General features: G+C 41.4%; 1 protein-coding gene across 5 annotated transcripts in view; it reads left to right on the forward strand.

The window, feature by feature from the left end:
• The first annotated feature begins 46 nt into the window (after positions 1–46).
• The window catches only part of CHEK2 (checkpoint kinase 2), a 47,322-nt gene continuing 31,983 nt past the window's right edge, over positions 47–15,385 (forward strand). The window contains exons 1-3 of one of the 5 annotated variants that reach the window (XM_043558031.1): positions 61–757; positions 1,107–1,262; positions 2,465–2,795. In XM_043558031.1, coding sequence (XP_043413966.1) covers positions 2,471–2,795 — 325 coding nt within the window. In that variant the 5' untranslated portion in view covers positions 61–757; positions 1,107–1,262; positions 2,465–2,470. Of the gene's footprint in view, positions 2,796–15,385 lie in introns of all 5 variants that reach the window. The other 4 variants (XM_043558032.1, XM_043558033.1, XM_043558030.1 and 1 more) reach the window with 4 other exon arrangements.

Raw genomic sequence — 15,385 nt, forward strand, 5'->3', positions numbered from 1 at the left:
TGGCCGCGGCCTGTCTCGCCACGGTCACCTGTGGGGGGAAACCGTGAGCGAGGGCCCAACCAGACTACTGCTGCTGATTGGCTGGGCAGCTAAGGGGGCGGGATAACCCGGGGGAACCTGGATTCTGGGAATCCCGCTCCTCATATTAAACTACAACTCCCAGAAAGCATTGAGGCTACGCGTAGACGACCACATCGGCTGCTTTTCATTGGTCTGGCGGCGGCGGAGGGCCGTTTTGATTGGCTGAGGGTGGAGTTCGTATGTGCTTGTTTAGCGCCACAGTGCTGGCTGCGGCTGCTGTGAGTTGTGTGGCTGCAGGTGGGCTCACGCGGTGAGTCATAGCGGGGAACTTTCTCTTGGGTGTTTGGGGGGTTCGATTCCCGTTCTTAGGGTCTTGATGCGAGCTGAATCTCCCGAATTTTCACTTTGGTTTTTTGAGCTTGGTTTGGGGGAGGAGAGGAACGCGTGGGCGACTGTCTTCCTTCGTAGATGAACTTCGAGGTGAAGTTCACTTCCCCTGTTACTTACAAGCTGAAACTGGCCCAGACGTGCATGGTAAGAAAGAACAAAGTTGTGTTCTTCAAAATCAGAGGGAAGTTGCTTTGTAAAGAGTTATATACATGTTAGTAATTATTACCATATTTTAGATTCAATTTCGAAAAAAAAACCTATTGAGAACTCACTCTTAGCTGCTAGGCGCTGCAGGAACTGGAAACACACTGACCTGTGTAAGAGGATGCCCTGCGAGTGTCCATAAGTAAGTGTGTGGGATGGCTTGGCGAGGAGAGGGTAGGAGGGCACCAGTCCACCTTGGGATTCAGTTTCTCTATTTGGAAAAAAAAAATGTGTTACACTTGTAAACCCTTTTCCGGTTGTCTGATTCTTTGGGACTGGAATTCTGTTCTCCCAATTATCAAGCATTGCTGGGGGAGGAACGTTCATGTGTCATCTCATTTAATCCTCAAGATCTATCTACTCCAGATTTGTTTGCCTCTAACCTTTCCATATACTTCCTCCTCATGGCTGAGAGTAATGTGTTTTCCGTTTGGTGGACCCTTACCAATAAGCAAGGATAGCAGCCACTACTTGACACAGTCTTTTCCCAGTTTTCAGGGTGGAGAAGTCTCGCTCAAAAAGCTGAAAGAGGTTGCAACCTTGACCGAGGTAGTATTAGAGCTGGCGTACTCAGCTCTGGCATCACCTTACTGGTATGGCTTAAGAAGAAGTCATCAGGATCTTTGTATTTGGAAAGCTATATAAATGTCAGTGTGAGTAATGTTTACTATGTTCTCCTGGAGGAATACCTGAGTATGGATATCTGGGGAGAAGAGAGAATGGCCCTCTCCCCTCTTTATAAAAATCACATTAGGGATTTAAAGTTAAGAATTGACTTTACTATAATTTCTGTTATTAAACTGTCCATCAAGTTAATTCTAAACAAGGGTGGGAACCTCTTATGGTTTCGGCAGAATTTTGTTGGGCTGGAAGGCCATTTAGGATGCTGAAAAGATGAGCATAGTAACTTAGCATCACAAAGTGCTAGGTGGAGTTGTTTAGAGCAGTCTTCTTTGTGTTCTGTCTCATTAAGTAGCCTGGCCCTTAGTTAGGAGTCAAGGAATCTAGAATGAACAAACAGGATGTGGTCTGCACAGTCTTGGGGCAGGTTTGGGGGAGGAGGGGCATTAGTGACATTTTACATAAATGGTCACCTCTTGAGTGGTGCGGTGAGTTAGTATATAGTTTCTCTTTAATCATCTTCTACTCCAATCCACACTTTTCTTTCTTGTTCCAAAACATGAAATTTAAGTGTAGTGTTGATTGTATTAGTGAATACCTTTTAGGTTTCATTTCTAATTAAAAAAAAAAAATTAAAAAATTAGATGAATGTAAGCTGTTATCAGTCTTCTCTCCCACCCCCAACTTAGTTAATTGCTTTTAGCTTATTTATAACCTTCAAATAATTTTTTTCTTTCTTCTCTCTGTGGTTTGTGGCTGCCCTACAAAACACTGATCTGGTGAAAGTGATCTGATGGCAACCTCAGCCCACAAGAACTATAGATCTATTTAGATCTATATTTTTGAAATATTTAATTTTTTTTTAAAGTTGATTGATTTTGAGAGAGAGAAAGAGAGTGTGCACTCATGTGTGGAGGGGGAGGGGTGGAGAGAGAGAGAGAGAGGGAGAGAGAGAGCCTAGCAGACTCTTCCATGTCAGCACAGAGCCCAATGTGGGGCTCCATCTCACAAACCGTGAGATCATGACCTAACCCGAAATCAGGGGTTGGATGCTCAACTGACTAAGCCACGCAGGCTTCCCATAGACTGTTAGAATTTTAACTCTTGCAGAACATGCATGCTCCGGATTTTTTTTTTTTTTTCTGATGTAAATATGTCCGTCCTTCACTCTTGACCTTCAAGTCTTGTTCCTTGAAACTTATCTTATTATTGGCCACTTATTTTTGAGGTCGTAATGTCTCGGGAGACGGATGTGGAGGGTCAGCCGCCCCATGGCAGTGGTGCCTGTTCACAGTCCCAAGGCAGCTTCTCGCAGTCTCAAGGCATCTCCTCCCAGACACATGGCTCCTCCTCACACTCGCAGGGCACGTCCAGCTCTTCCACCAACACAGCACCCACATCCAGCCAGTCCTCTCATTCCAGCTCGGGGACTCTGAGCTCCTTAGACACGGTGTCCACCCAGGAACTCTGTTCGATTCCCGAGGACCAAGAACCGGAGGAGCCTGTCCCTGCCCCTTGGGCTCGATTGTGGGCTCTTCAGGATGGATTCACCAATCTTGGTAAGACCCTTGGTTATATTGGTTAATATTTTAATTGTAGAGAGTTGTAACAGAAAGCTTAAGACCGTCTGGAATGATCCCGGAGTTGGAAGGTGATGAAAGTTGGAACCAAGAAAGCAGTTTTGGGGGAGTTTACTGACTCTCACTTGCTGTGGATCCCCCTTCGTTTATTCTTTCAACAGGTGTTATTGGACATCTATAATGTTCTGTCTGTCTGAGGAGAGCAGTGGACCCTTTCCCAAGAAAAATGCTGATTCATTCAAACTTGCAAACAGTTTTGGACTCATCACAGAAACTTCACCACTTAACCCCTCCTGTGGCAGCTTTAGAACATCCCTCTTACAGTTTCAGAATATGTAAGGCTGTTTGTTGACTGTTGATTTTATCTCAAAATAGTCAACCCTGCAGTTTAAATACATTCATCCTCTCTGACACTTCCTGATTCCAGTAGGAAGGCCTTACTATGTGTGTGTTTGAAATAGCATTTTAATATTAAAAGTGAATGATTAATGTATTATTTGTACCTTATCACTCTTTATTTCATGTCCAACTTTGATGACCTGAAAAAGAAACAGTAGAAAATGGAGAAATAATATAGGAATGTTTATAGGTACAACTTTAAATTGAGAAGTAAGTATCTGAAGCTATTTTGTACTCATTTAAGCCATAGTTTTAAGATAGGGGTGGGGCTGATGTATGGTGGGTGGGAAACAGAGATAAGGGGAGAAAGGGTGAGTGGGCTGCACCACTTTTATTTATTTACTTATTATTTATTTATTTTTAATTAATTACTTAAATTTTTTTTCGAATTTACATCCTAGTAAATTTTTTTTTAATTCAAATTTTTTTTGAATTTACATACTAGTTAGCATATAGTGCAACAATGATTTCAGGAGTAGATTCCTTAATGCCCCTTATGCCTTTAGCCCATTCCCCCCCTCCCCCACAACCCCTCCTGAAACCCTTTGTTTACTCTCTATATTTAAGAGTCCCTTATGTTTTGTTCCCCTCCCTGTTTTTATATTCTTTTTGCTTCCCTTCTGCGTGTTCATCTGTTTTGTATCTTTAATTCCTCATATGAGTGAAGGCATATGATATTTGTCTTTTTCTGGCTAATTTCATTTAGCACAATACCCTCTAGTTCCATCCATGTAGTTGCAAATAACCATCACTTTTAAAAGTGAGATTACATATATCTGAGGATCCTGATAGGGTGAACAGCATAAAGTATATGATGCTCCATAAGGAGCTATCATAATTAGTTATTGATTCACACCTGTTTTCTTCTAAATGTTTTATATGTTTAGACCTTACCCTGATCCATTTTGAGTTGCTTTTTGTTTATCGTATGAGGCAGAGGTCCACATTTATTCTTTTGCATGTGAGTATCCTAGTTGTTTGAGCACATCCTTTTTTCAAATTTTATTTTGTTTATTTATTTTGAGAGAGAGAGAGAGAGAGGGTGGGGTAGGGGTAGAGAGAACAGGGGAGAGAATTCCAAGCAGGCTCCACACTGTCAGCACAGAGCCTGACATGGGGCTCAAATTCATGAACCGTGAGATAATGACCTGAGCCAAGATCAAGAATCAGTTGCCTAACTGACTGAGCCACTCAGGCACCCCATGTTTGAGCACTTTCTTGAAGAGACTATTTTTTTTCTGTTGAATGGTCTTGGCACCCTTGTCAAAAATTATTTGGCCATAAATCCGAGGGTCTATTTCTGGACTTTTCAATAACATTTTATTGATCTATGTCTATTCTTTTTTTTTTTTTTTTTTTTTTAAATTTTTTTAATGTTTACTTATTTTTGAGACAGACAGAGCATGAGCGGGGGGGGGGGGGGGGAGGGAGAGCGAGAGCGAGAGCGAGAGCGAGAGAGAGAGAGAGAGAGAGAGAGACACAGAATCTGAAGCATGCTCCAGGCTCTGAGCTGTCAGCACAGAGCATAACGTGGGGCTTGAACTCATGAACCATGAGATCATGACCTGAGCTGAAGTTGGATGCTTAACCAACTGAGCCACCCAGATGCCCCTGGTCTATGTCTATCCTTTTATGCAAGTACCACAAAAATCTTGATTACTGTTGCTTTGTAGTAAGTTGTGAAATCCAGAGTGTGAGCCCTGATTTGTTCCTCTTTTTCAAGATTGTTTTGACTATTCTGGGTCCCTTACATTTCCATATGAATTTTAGAACAAAGTTGACACTTCCTGCAAAGAAGGCAGCTTAGATTTTGATAGGGATTACATTGAATCTATAGATTAACTTGGGGATTATTGACATCTAATATTAAGTCTTCCAATCCATGAACATGGGATGTTTTTCCATTTATTTAGGTATTCTTTAATTTCTTTCCGTGATGTTTTATAGTTTTCAGTATACAAGTCTTGTACTTAAAAAAAGAAAGTATTCCTAAGTATTTTTAATGTTGGTTATTATATTATTATTATTATTATTATTATTATTGTTATTACTAAAGTGAGCTCTGTGCCCAATGTGGGGCTTGAACTCATGGCCCTGAGATCAAGAGTTGCATGCTCTACTGATTGAGCCAGTAGGCACCGGTGTTTACTTATTTTTATTGTGGGAAAATAGATACAACAAAAAGTTTTGTCACTGTAACCATTAAGTATACAATTTAGTGGCATTAAGTACATTCACAAAATGTTCAACTATCACCATTATCTATTTATAAAATTGTTCCTCTAGGGGCGCCTGGGTGGTTCAGTCGGTTAAGTGTCTGACTTCAGCTCAGGTCATGATCTCAACATCTGTGATTTCGAGCCCTGCGTCGGGCTCTGTGCTGACAGCTCGGAGCCTGGAGCCTGCTTCAGATTCTGTTTCCCTCTCTCTCTGCCCCTCCCCCACTCATGCTTTGTCTGTCTCACTCTGAAAAATGAATAAATGTTAAAAAAATTTTTTTTAATTGTTCCTCTCGTATTTGTCCTCTTCCCCTCCCCTCCCCTACCCAAACTTTACATATAATTGACATGTAACATTGTGTAAATTTAAGGTGTACAATGTGTCAATTTGATGTAGTTACAAATTGGAAAATGATTACCACCATAGTGTTTACTAACATTTCCATCACATCCCATAATTACCATTTCTTTTTTGTGGTGAGAACATTTAAGATCTATGCTCTTAGCAGCTTTCAAGTATATAATGTAATATTATTAACTGTAATCACCATGCTGTACATTAGATCCCCAGAACTTATTCATCTTATACTTGGAAGTGTGTACTCTGTAATGAGTATCTCCCCATTTCCCCTACTCTCCAATCCCTGGTAACCACCACTCTTGTTTATATGAGTTTAGGTTTTTTATTTTTATTTATTTACTTTAAAAATTTTTTTAGTGTTTATTTTTGAGAGGGAGAGACACATAGAGCGTGAGCAGGAGATAGGCAGAGAGAGAGGGAGACACAGAATCAGAAGCAGGTTCCAGGCTCTGAGCTGTCAGCACAGAACCCGATGTAGGGCTTGAACTCACGAGCCTTCAAGCTGTGAGATCATGACCTGAGCCGAAGTCAGCCACTCGACCAACTGAGCCACCCAGGTGCCCCGAGTTTAGGTGTTTTAGATTCTACATATAAGACACTTAAGTGAGATTATACAGTGTTTGTCTTTCTTTGACTTATTTCACTTACAATGCCTTCAAAGTCCATCCATGTTGTTGCAAATGGCAAGATTTCATACTTTTTTAATGGCTAAATAATGTTCCATTGTGTGTATTTGTGTGTGGGTATATACACACTTAACCGACTGAGCCACCTGGGTGCCCCCCCCTTTGACTGATTTTTATAGATATACAGTAAAACCTTGGTATGCGAGCCTAATTCATTCTGGAAACACGCTTGTGATCCACAGCACTCATATATCAAAGCAAATTTCAAGAGCCATTGGCTCAGTTGTTATCATGTGACATTTGGCGTTACATACTACTCATACACATACTACTCTTGCAAGACATCACTTGTTTATCAAGTTAAAATTTATTAGAAATGTTTGCTCGTCTTGTGGAACACTCACAGAACAAGTTACATGCAATCCAAGGTTTTGCCGTACTTAATTTTACTGCTTTTGTGCTTTTTACTTTTCTTACTTTGCCTGTGGTCTGCTTATGACCTTTCCTTTCTACTCAAAGTCCCTTTTAACATTTCTTGGGGGTGGTTTAATGGTCATGTATTCCTTTAACTTTTGTTTGAGAAACAATCTGTTCTATTCTGAATCCTAGACTTGTTAGAGTATTCTTTGCTGCAGGTTTTCTTGTTTCAGCACTTTGAATATGTCATGTCATTCCCCTCTGGCCTGTTAGGTTTCTGGTGAAAAATCAGCTGTTAGCCATATAGGTTTCCCTTGTATGTAACTGTTTTCTTCTCTCTTACTGCTTTTAAAATTCTCTGGTTATCACTACTTCTTGTCCTTTTTTTTCTTTTTTTAACGTTTATTTACTCATTTTGAGAGAGAAAGAGCTTGTGTGTGCAAGTGGGTGATGGGCAGAGAGAGAGGGAGAGAGAGAGAATCTCAAGTGGGTTTTGTAGTGTCAGCTCACCGCTGATACAGGGCTCAATCTCATGTGAACCATGAGATCATGACCTGAGCTGAAATTAAGAGTCGAATTCTTAACCTACTGAGCCATCCATGTGCCCACTACTTTTTGTCCTTATAATTGCTGTGTCTTGGTGAGGAAGTCCTTGGGTTGATTTTGTTGGGGGCTCTTTGTGCCTTCTTCTGGATGACTGTTTCCTTCCCCAGATTAGGGAAGTTTTCAGCTGTTAATTTTTCAAATAAATTTTCTCTCTCTTTTTCTCCCTTTTCTCTCTCTTGTCCTTCTGGGATCCCTATAATGTGAATGTTATTACACTTGATGGTCTTGCTGAGTTCCCTAAGTCTTCTTTCATTTATAATGATTATTTTTCTCTCTCCTGTGCAGGTTGATTGCTTTCCATTACACTGTCCTCCAAGTCGTTGATCCATTTTTTTTGCTTCCTCTAGTCTGCTCTTTATTCCCTCTAGTGTATTTTTAATTTTAGTTATTGAGTTCTTCATCTCTGATTGGATCTTTTCTATATTTTCCATATTTTTGTTAAGGTTCTCATGAGGTCCTCTACTCTTTGATCATTATTTTTATTATTATTATTTTAAGTTTATTTATTTTGAGAGAGTGTGCAAGCGGGGGAAGGACAGAGAGAGAGGAAGAGAGAGAATCCTAAGCAGGCTCCGTGCTGTCAGCACAGAGCCCCGTGTGGGGCACAAACTCATGAACTGTGAGATCTTGAGCTGAAATCAAGAGTCAGAGGCTTAACTGACTGAGCCACCCGAGTGCCCCAATCATTACTTTAAATTCTCTATCAAGTGTATTACTTAATGTTTGTTGCAATTAGCTCTTCTGCTGTGATTTTGTCCTGTTCTTTCATTTGGAAAGTATTCATCTGTCTCCTCATTTGGTTCGACTCACTGTGTATGTTTCTATGTAGTAGGAAAGTCAGCTACATCTTCTGCTCTTGAAAGTAATGGCTTTAGGAAGAAGAGGTCATGTAGTGCTCTGCAATGCAGTGTTCCTTGTTCACAGAACCTGAAGCTTCAGAGTGTCTCATATGTGTGTTTCCTGTACCCTACTGTTGCGGTTGAGCTAATTTTTCCTTCATTCCAGTCATCTGTGATGGCTGTCTTTGCCTGTTGTGGGCAGGGACCGGTCCCTGTGTTGTTAGTGGGCCAATTTGAGGTCGCCTAGGGATTCAGTTGAGTCAGACCAGGCGTTTGCCAGAAATGAGGTAGCATCAGGCTGCAGGTCACTTTCCATGTGTTGTCCCCTGAGAATCTTTCAGTGGTGGGTGGGGCCTGTAGTCAGACCAGATGTTTGCTCCCAGCCCACTGCTGAGGCCCTAGTTGGACTGGTGTGTGTGGTTATTATCTTTCCCTCCCCCTAGTGCAGGAGTCACTTTGGAGTGGCGCTGGCCCTTGTCAGGACTACTTGCACGCTGCCAGGCTTGTGGCACCACTTTGAACGGGTTCCGGCCTAGGGCCTATTAGAGGGTGGCAGGTCTGCAGGGGGACATGGGTGCATGGTGTAAGCAAAGTGTGTGTAGGTCTGCTGTGGGAGGGGACCTAGAGCCTGGGCCTGGCTGGAGCAGGCGTGTCCACAGAAGAACTTGGGGCAATGTGGTGCTGTTAATAACCTAGGTACCAAGGGTTGGTGCTACACAGGTTCCTATAGGTGTAGCTGTTTTTGTGTGTAGGCGAAGGAGTGGGGGAGGGAAATGGTGCCTATCAGCTCCTCTGTTCCTGGAGAGAAGTCTCCCAAATATTCCTGCTTCTCCAGTATTTGTTCTGAGATTAGTAAAAGTCCTTCCTGTGTAACCCAGGTACTTTTCACATTGCTACTTCTATGCTGTATCTCTGCAGTGGTCTTTGTTGTGCTGTTTCCTTAAGGGCAAGGACTCAGTTTCCTCTCACCCTCCCAGGGAGACTGCTGATTTTTTAAAGTTCCAGGTGTTAATCGCTGCTGATTGTAAGAACTCAAAGCAGTATGTTATAGGGATTCCTCTTCCTCATGCATGCTTCCCAGTGTGAGGGTCTGTTTCTTTCCTTTCTTTGTGCTACGGTGTCCCTACCTCATGGACAGTCCTGCAAGTTTGTTTGACTCCCTTCTGCATCTCTGCCCTTCCTACTCTCATCGGTATGACTTCTTTTCTACATTTAGTTGCGGAGGGTCTGTTCTGCCAATCTTTGGGCTGCTTTCTGAGTTATTTACACTAATGTGGGTTATCTAGTTGTGTCTGACATGAGATGAGCTTAGGGGACTCCCACTTCAACAGCTTCCCATGGAAGACTCTATGATTAATATTTTAAGGAACCACTAAACTGTTTTCCACAGCAGCTGCACCATTCTATATTCCCACCAGCGGTGTATGAAGGTTCCAACTTCTCTACATTTTGCCCCAACTTACTATGTGTCTTTTTAATTATAGTCATTCTAGTGTGAAATGATCTCATTGGGCTTTTTAAATTTTATTTTTGTTTCTAAATGTTTGTTTATCTATTTATTTATTTTAGTTTAGCTTCTTTTTTTTAAACTTTTTTTTTTTTTTTAATTTACATCCAAATTAGTTAGCATATAGTGCAACAATGATTTCAGGAGTAGATTCCTTAGTGCCCCTTACCCATTTAGCCCATCCCCCCTGCCACAACCCCTCCCGTAACCCTCAGTTTGTTCTTCATATTTATGAGGCTCTTCTGTTTTGTCCCCCTCCCTGTTTTTATATTATTTTTGTTTCCCTCCCTTATGTTCATGTTTTGTTTAGTCCTCATATGAGTGAAGTCATATGATTTTTGTCTTTCTGTGACTAATTTCACTTAGCATAATACCCTCCAGTTCCATCCACATAGTTGCAAATGGCAAGATTTCATTCTTTTTGATTGCCGAGTAATACTCCATTGTATATATATACCACACTTTCTTTATCCATTCATCTATCTTTTGGGCTCTTTCCATACTTTGGCTATTGTTGATAGTGCTGCTATAAACATGGGGGTGCACGTGTCCCTTCGAAATGGCACACCTGTATCCCTTGGATAAATGCCTAGTAGTGCAATTGCTGGGTCATAGGGTAGTTCTGTTTTTAGTTTTTTGAGGAACCTCCATACTGTTTTCCAGACTGACTGCACCAGCTTGCATTCCCAATGTTTGTTTATTTTTGAGAGAGAGTGTGTGTGTGCGCATGAGCGGGTGAGGGGCAGAGAGAGAGGGAGACAGAGGATCTGAAGTGGGCTCTGCACTGCCATCACAGAGCCTAGTGCGGGGCTTGAACTCATGAACCGTGATCATGACCTGAGCTGAAGTCAGGTACTTAATCGACTGAGGTACCCAGGCACCCCTCATTGTGGTTTTGATTTGCATTTTCCTGATGACTAATGATAATTGAACATTTTCTAGGTATTTGTTGGTTATTTTATATAGCCTTTGGAGAAATTTCTATTCAGAGCCTTTGTTAATTTTTAATTGGATTTTTAATCTTTTTATAGCTGAGTTTTAAAAAAAATTTTTTTAACGTTTATTCAAAAAAAATTTTTTTTTTCTTAAACGTTTATTTTTTAAACAGAGAGAGAGCATGAACAGGGGAGGGTCAGAGAAAGAGGGAGACACAGAATCCGAAACAGGCTCCAGGCTCTGAGCTGTGAGCACAGAGCCCGACGCGGGGCTTGAACTCACAGACCGCGAGATCATGACCTGAGCCGAAGTCGGACGCCCAACCGACTGAGCCACCCAGGCGCCCTGACGTTTATTTATTATTGAGAGACAGAAACAGAGCATGAGCACGGGAAGGGTAGAGAGAGGAGGAGACACAGAATCCAAAACAGGCTCCAGTCTCTGAGCTGTCAGCACAGAGCCCGACGCAGGGCTTGAACTCACAAACTGTGAGATCATGACCTGAACCAAAGTCAGTCACCCAACCAACTGAGCCACCGAGGCGCCCCTTTTTATAGCTGATTTGTAAGTGTTCTTTATATGTTCTAGATATAAATCCCTTATCAGATACATGTTTTGCAAATATTACTTCCATTCTTTGGGTTTCTTTTTTGTTATCTTTTTTTTAAAGTTTGTTTATTTATTTTGAGAGAGAGGGAGAGAGAAAACTTCAAGCAGACTCAGCACTGTCAATGCGGAGCCTTACATGGGGCTTGAACTCACGAACTGAAATCATGACCTGAAACCAAGACCCGGATGCTCAACTGACTGAGCCTCCCAGGCGCCCTTCTTTTTTGCTTTCTTGATGATGTTCTTTGATACACTAATTTCAAACTTGAATTGTGGCCAATTTCTCTCTTTTGTCACTTGTGCTTTTAGTGTCATAATTAAGAAGGCATTGCTTAACCCAAGATTACAAGGCTTCATTACTATTCTTTCTTCTTTGAGTTTTATAATTATGGTTCCTACTACAGTTAGCCTTTGATTTTGTGTGAGTTGATTTTTGTATATGGTGTGAGGTAAGGGTTCTAACTATTGTTTTGAATGTGGATATCTACTTGTCCTAGTACCATTTCTTGAACAGACTATTCTTTTCCCAGTGAACTGTTTTGGCACTCTTTTTCAAAGTTAGTTGACTATAAATGTGGTTTATTTTTGGTCTTTCATTTCTTCCCTATTCATCTGTATGTCTGTCCTTATGCTAGTACCATAACATCTTAATGATGGTAGCTTTGGAGTAAGTTTTGAAATTGCAAAACATTGGTAACTCTTTCAACTTTGTACTTCATTTTCAAGATTATTTTGGATAGTCTGTGTCTTCATATTAACATAAGAATTTTAGTTTCAGATTGCTAATTTCTGCAAAGAAGGCAGCTGGGATTTTGGCAGGGATTGTGTATGTCAGTAGTATGGGCATTTTGCTATTTTTGCAATAGTATGACTGATTTATTTATTTATTTAAAACTTTTTTTTTTAATGTTTATTTATTTATTTATTTATTTTTTTTTTTCAACGTTTATTTATTTTTGGGACAGAGAGAGACAGAGCATGAACGGGGGAGGGGCAGAGAGAGAGGGAGACACAGAATCGGAAACAGGCTCCAGGCTCTGAGCCATCAGCCCAGAGCCTGACGCGGGGCTCGAACTCCCGGACCGCGAGATCGTGACCTGGCTGAAGTCGGACGCTTAACCGACTGCGCCACCCAGGCGCCCCTTTAATGTTTATTTTTTATTTATTTTTTTAATTTTTTTTTTTCAACGTTTATTTATTTTTGGGACAGAGAGAGAGCATGAACGGGGGAGGGGCAGAGAGAGAGGGAGACACAGAATTGGAAACAGGCTCCAGGCTCTGAGCCATCAGCCCAGAGCCTGACGCGGGGCTCGAACTCAGGGACCGCGAGATCGTGACCTGGCTGAAGTCTGACGCTTAACAGACTGCGCCACCCAGGCGCCCCCTTTAATGTTTATTTTTGAGAGAGAGACAGAGTGCAAGTGAGAGAGGCAGAGAGAGAGGGAGACACAGAATCTGAAGCAGGATCCAGGCTCTGAGCTGTCAGCACAGAGTCCAACGTGGGGCTCAAGCTCATGAATCTCGAGATCATGACCTGAGGCAAAGTCAATTCTTAACCGACTGAGCCACCTGGGTACCCCATCCATGAACATTTACAAAAGTCTTTCAAATTCTTTCTCAGCAATATTTTATAGTTTTTATAGTATTAGATTTGTACTTCTTTTGTTAAATTTATTCCTAAGTATTTTATTCTTTTTATGCTATCATAAATGTACTTATTAGTATTTTTAAATATACATATGTTTTTTAACTCTACATCCAACATGGAGTTTGAACTCATGATCCCAAATCTAAAGAGTCACATGCTGTACCAACTAAGCCAGTTAGGCACCCCAAAAGGAATTATTTTTAAACTTCATTTTAGGTTAGTTAGTTGATTGCTCGTGAACAAGTGGGGTTTTTGGGTTTTTTTTTTTTTTTTTTTGTATATTAATCTTGTATTCTGTAATGTTGCTGAATTTGTTAATTAGATCCAATAGTTTTTAGTGGGTTCTTTAGTATTTTCTGCATAAGATTATGTTATCTGTGAATAGAGATAGATTTGTTCCTTCCCTCCTTCCTTCCTTCTTTCCTTCCTTCCTTCCTTCCTTCCTTCCTTCCTTCCTTCCTTCTCTCCTTCCTTCCTTTCAGTGCCCTGGTTTGAATCTCTAGTACAATGAATAAAAAGTAGGGGCACCCGGATAGCTCAGTTGGCTAAGCGTCTGACCCTTGATTTTAGCTCATGTCATGATCTCATGGTTCATGGGATTGAGCCCCATGTTGGGCTCTGTGCTGACAGTGTAGATCCTGCTTGGGATTCTCTCCCTCTCTCTCGGTCTTTCCCCCAAGCTGTGTTTCAAAAATAAATAAATAGACATTTAAAAAAACATTGTAAGAGCAGATATTCTTGTATTATTTTGATGTTAAGGGGGAAGCTTTACACTATGTGGTTAGCCATAGGCGGTTCAATAAGTGCTTTTTCTCAGGGTGAAGAAGTTCCCTGCTATTCCTCATTTATTTTTATTGTTGTCACTATTGTTTTGAATCATGAAGGATATTGGGTTTTGTCAAAGCCTTTTCTGTCTACTGAGATGGTCTTGTGGTTTTGTTCTGTATTGTATTGTGATTGCATGTTACATTAATTATTTTTCAGATACTAACCCAACCATGTTTTCCTGGGCTAATTCTCACTTGGTCATATCTAATCCCTTTTACATGTTGCTGGATTTGGTTTGCTGAGGCCTGTTGGTCTGTTGCTGTCTTCTGATGTCTTTGCTTTTGGCATAAGGGTATTAGTAGCCTCAGAATGAGTTGAGAAGTTTCCTTCCTCCTGTATTTCTTGGAAGAGTTTGGGAATTGGTATTAGTTCTTTAAATGTTTGGTAGAATTTAAAATGAAGCTATCTTTTAGACTGCTTGGTTCAGTCGGTGGAGCATGTTACACTTGATCTTAGGATTGTGGGTTCGAGCCCCACATTGGGTATAGAGATTACTTAAAAATAAAATATTAAAAATAAAACCCAGCTTTTGACTTCATTATTATTTTTTAAAATTTATTTATTTATTTTGACAGAGACAGAGACAGAGATAGCATGAGTGGGGGAGGGGCAGAGAGAGAAGGAGAGAGAATCCCAGGCAGGCTCCACACTGTCCACACAGAGCCCTATGCTGGGCTTGGGCTTGAACCATGAACTGTGAGATCAGGACCTGAGCCAAAATCAAGAGTCAGACGCTCAACCAACTGAGCCACTTAGGCTCGCCTCCCCTGCCCTCCCCCCCAACTTCTTTTCTTTTCTTTTTTTTTTTCTTCTTTTTTCTCAACGTTTTTATTTATTTTTGGGACAGAGAGAGACAGAGCATGAACGGGGGAGGGGCAGAGAGAGAGGGTGACACAGAATCGGAAACAGGCTCCAGGCTCTGAGCCATCAGCCCAGAGCCTGATGCGGGGCTCGAACTCCCAGACCGCGAGATTGAGACCTGGCTGAAGTCGGACGCTTAACCGACTGCGCCACCCAGGCGCCCCTTTTTGTTTTTTAAAGTTTGCTTATTTATTTTGAGAGAATGTGAGTGGGGAGAGGGGCAGAGAGAGAGGGAGAGAATCCAAGCAGGCTCTGCTTGGCGTTGAGCCCAACACAGGGCTCAATCCTCTGACTGTGAGATCATGACCTGAGCTGAAACCAAGAATTGGATGCTCAACTGACTGAGCCACCCAGGAGCCGCAGTTTCATTGATTTTCTTCATTATCTTTGTATTTTCTATTTATTTCTGCTCTGAAGTTTTTTTTTTTTTTTTTTTTTTTTTGAGAGAGGAAGAGTATGCAAATGGGGAAAGGGCAAATGGGGAAGGGGCAGAGGGAGAGAATCTTAAGCAGGTTCCAAGCTCAGCATAGAGCCTCTTGCAGGGCTCAGTCTCATGACTGTGAGATCATGACCTGAGCTGAAATGAGTTAGATGCTTAACCTACTGAGCCACCCAGGCGCCCCTCTGCTCTGATTTTTATTTTTTTCCCTCTGCTTGTTTTAGATTTTGCTTGCTTCTCTTTTTCAATGTCTTAAGGAATGTTAGGTTATTGA

The sequence above is a fragment of the Prionailurus bengalensis genome, chromosome D3 (assembly GCF_016509475.1).
Source record: "Prionailurus bengalensis isolate Pbe53 chromosome D3, Fcat_Pben_1.1_paternal_pri, whole genome shotgun sequence".
Taxonomy (NCBI): Eukaryota; Metazoa; Chordata; class Mammalia; order Carnivora; family Felidae; genus Prionailurus; species Prionailurus bengalensis.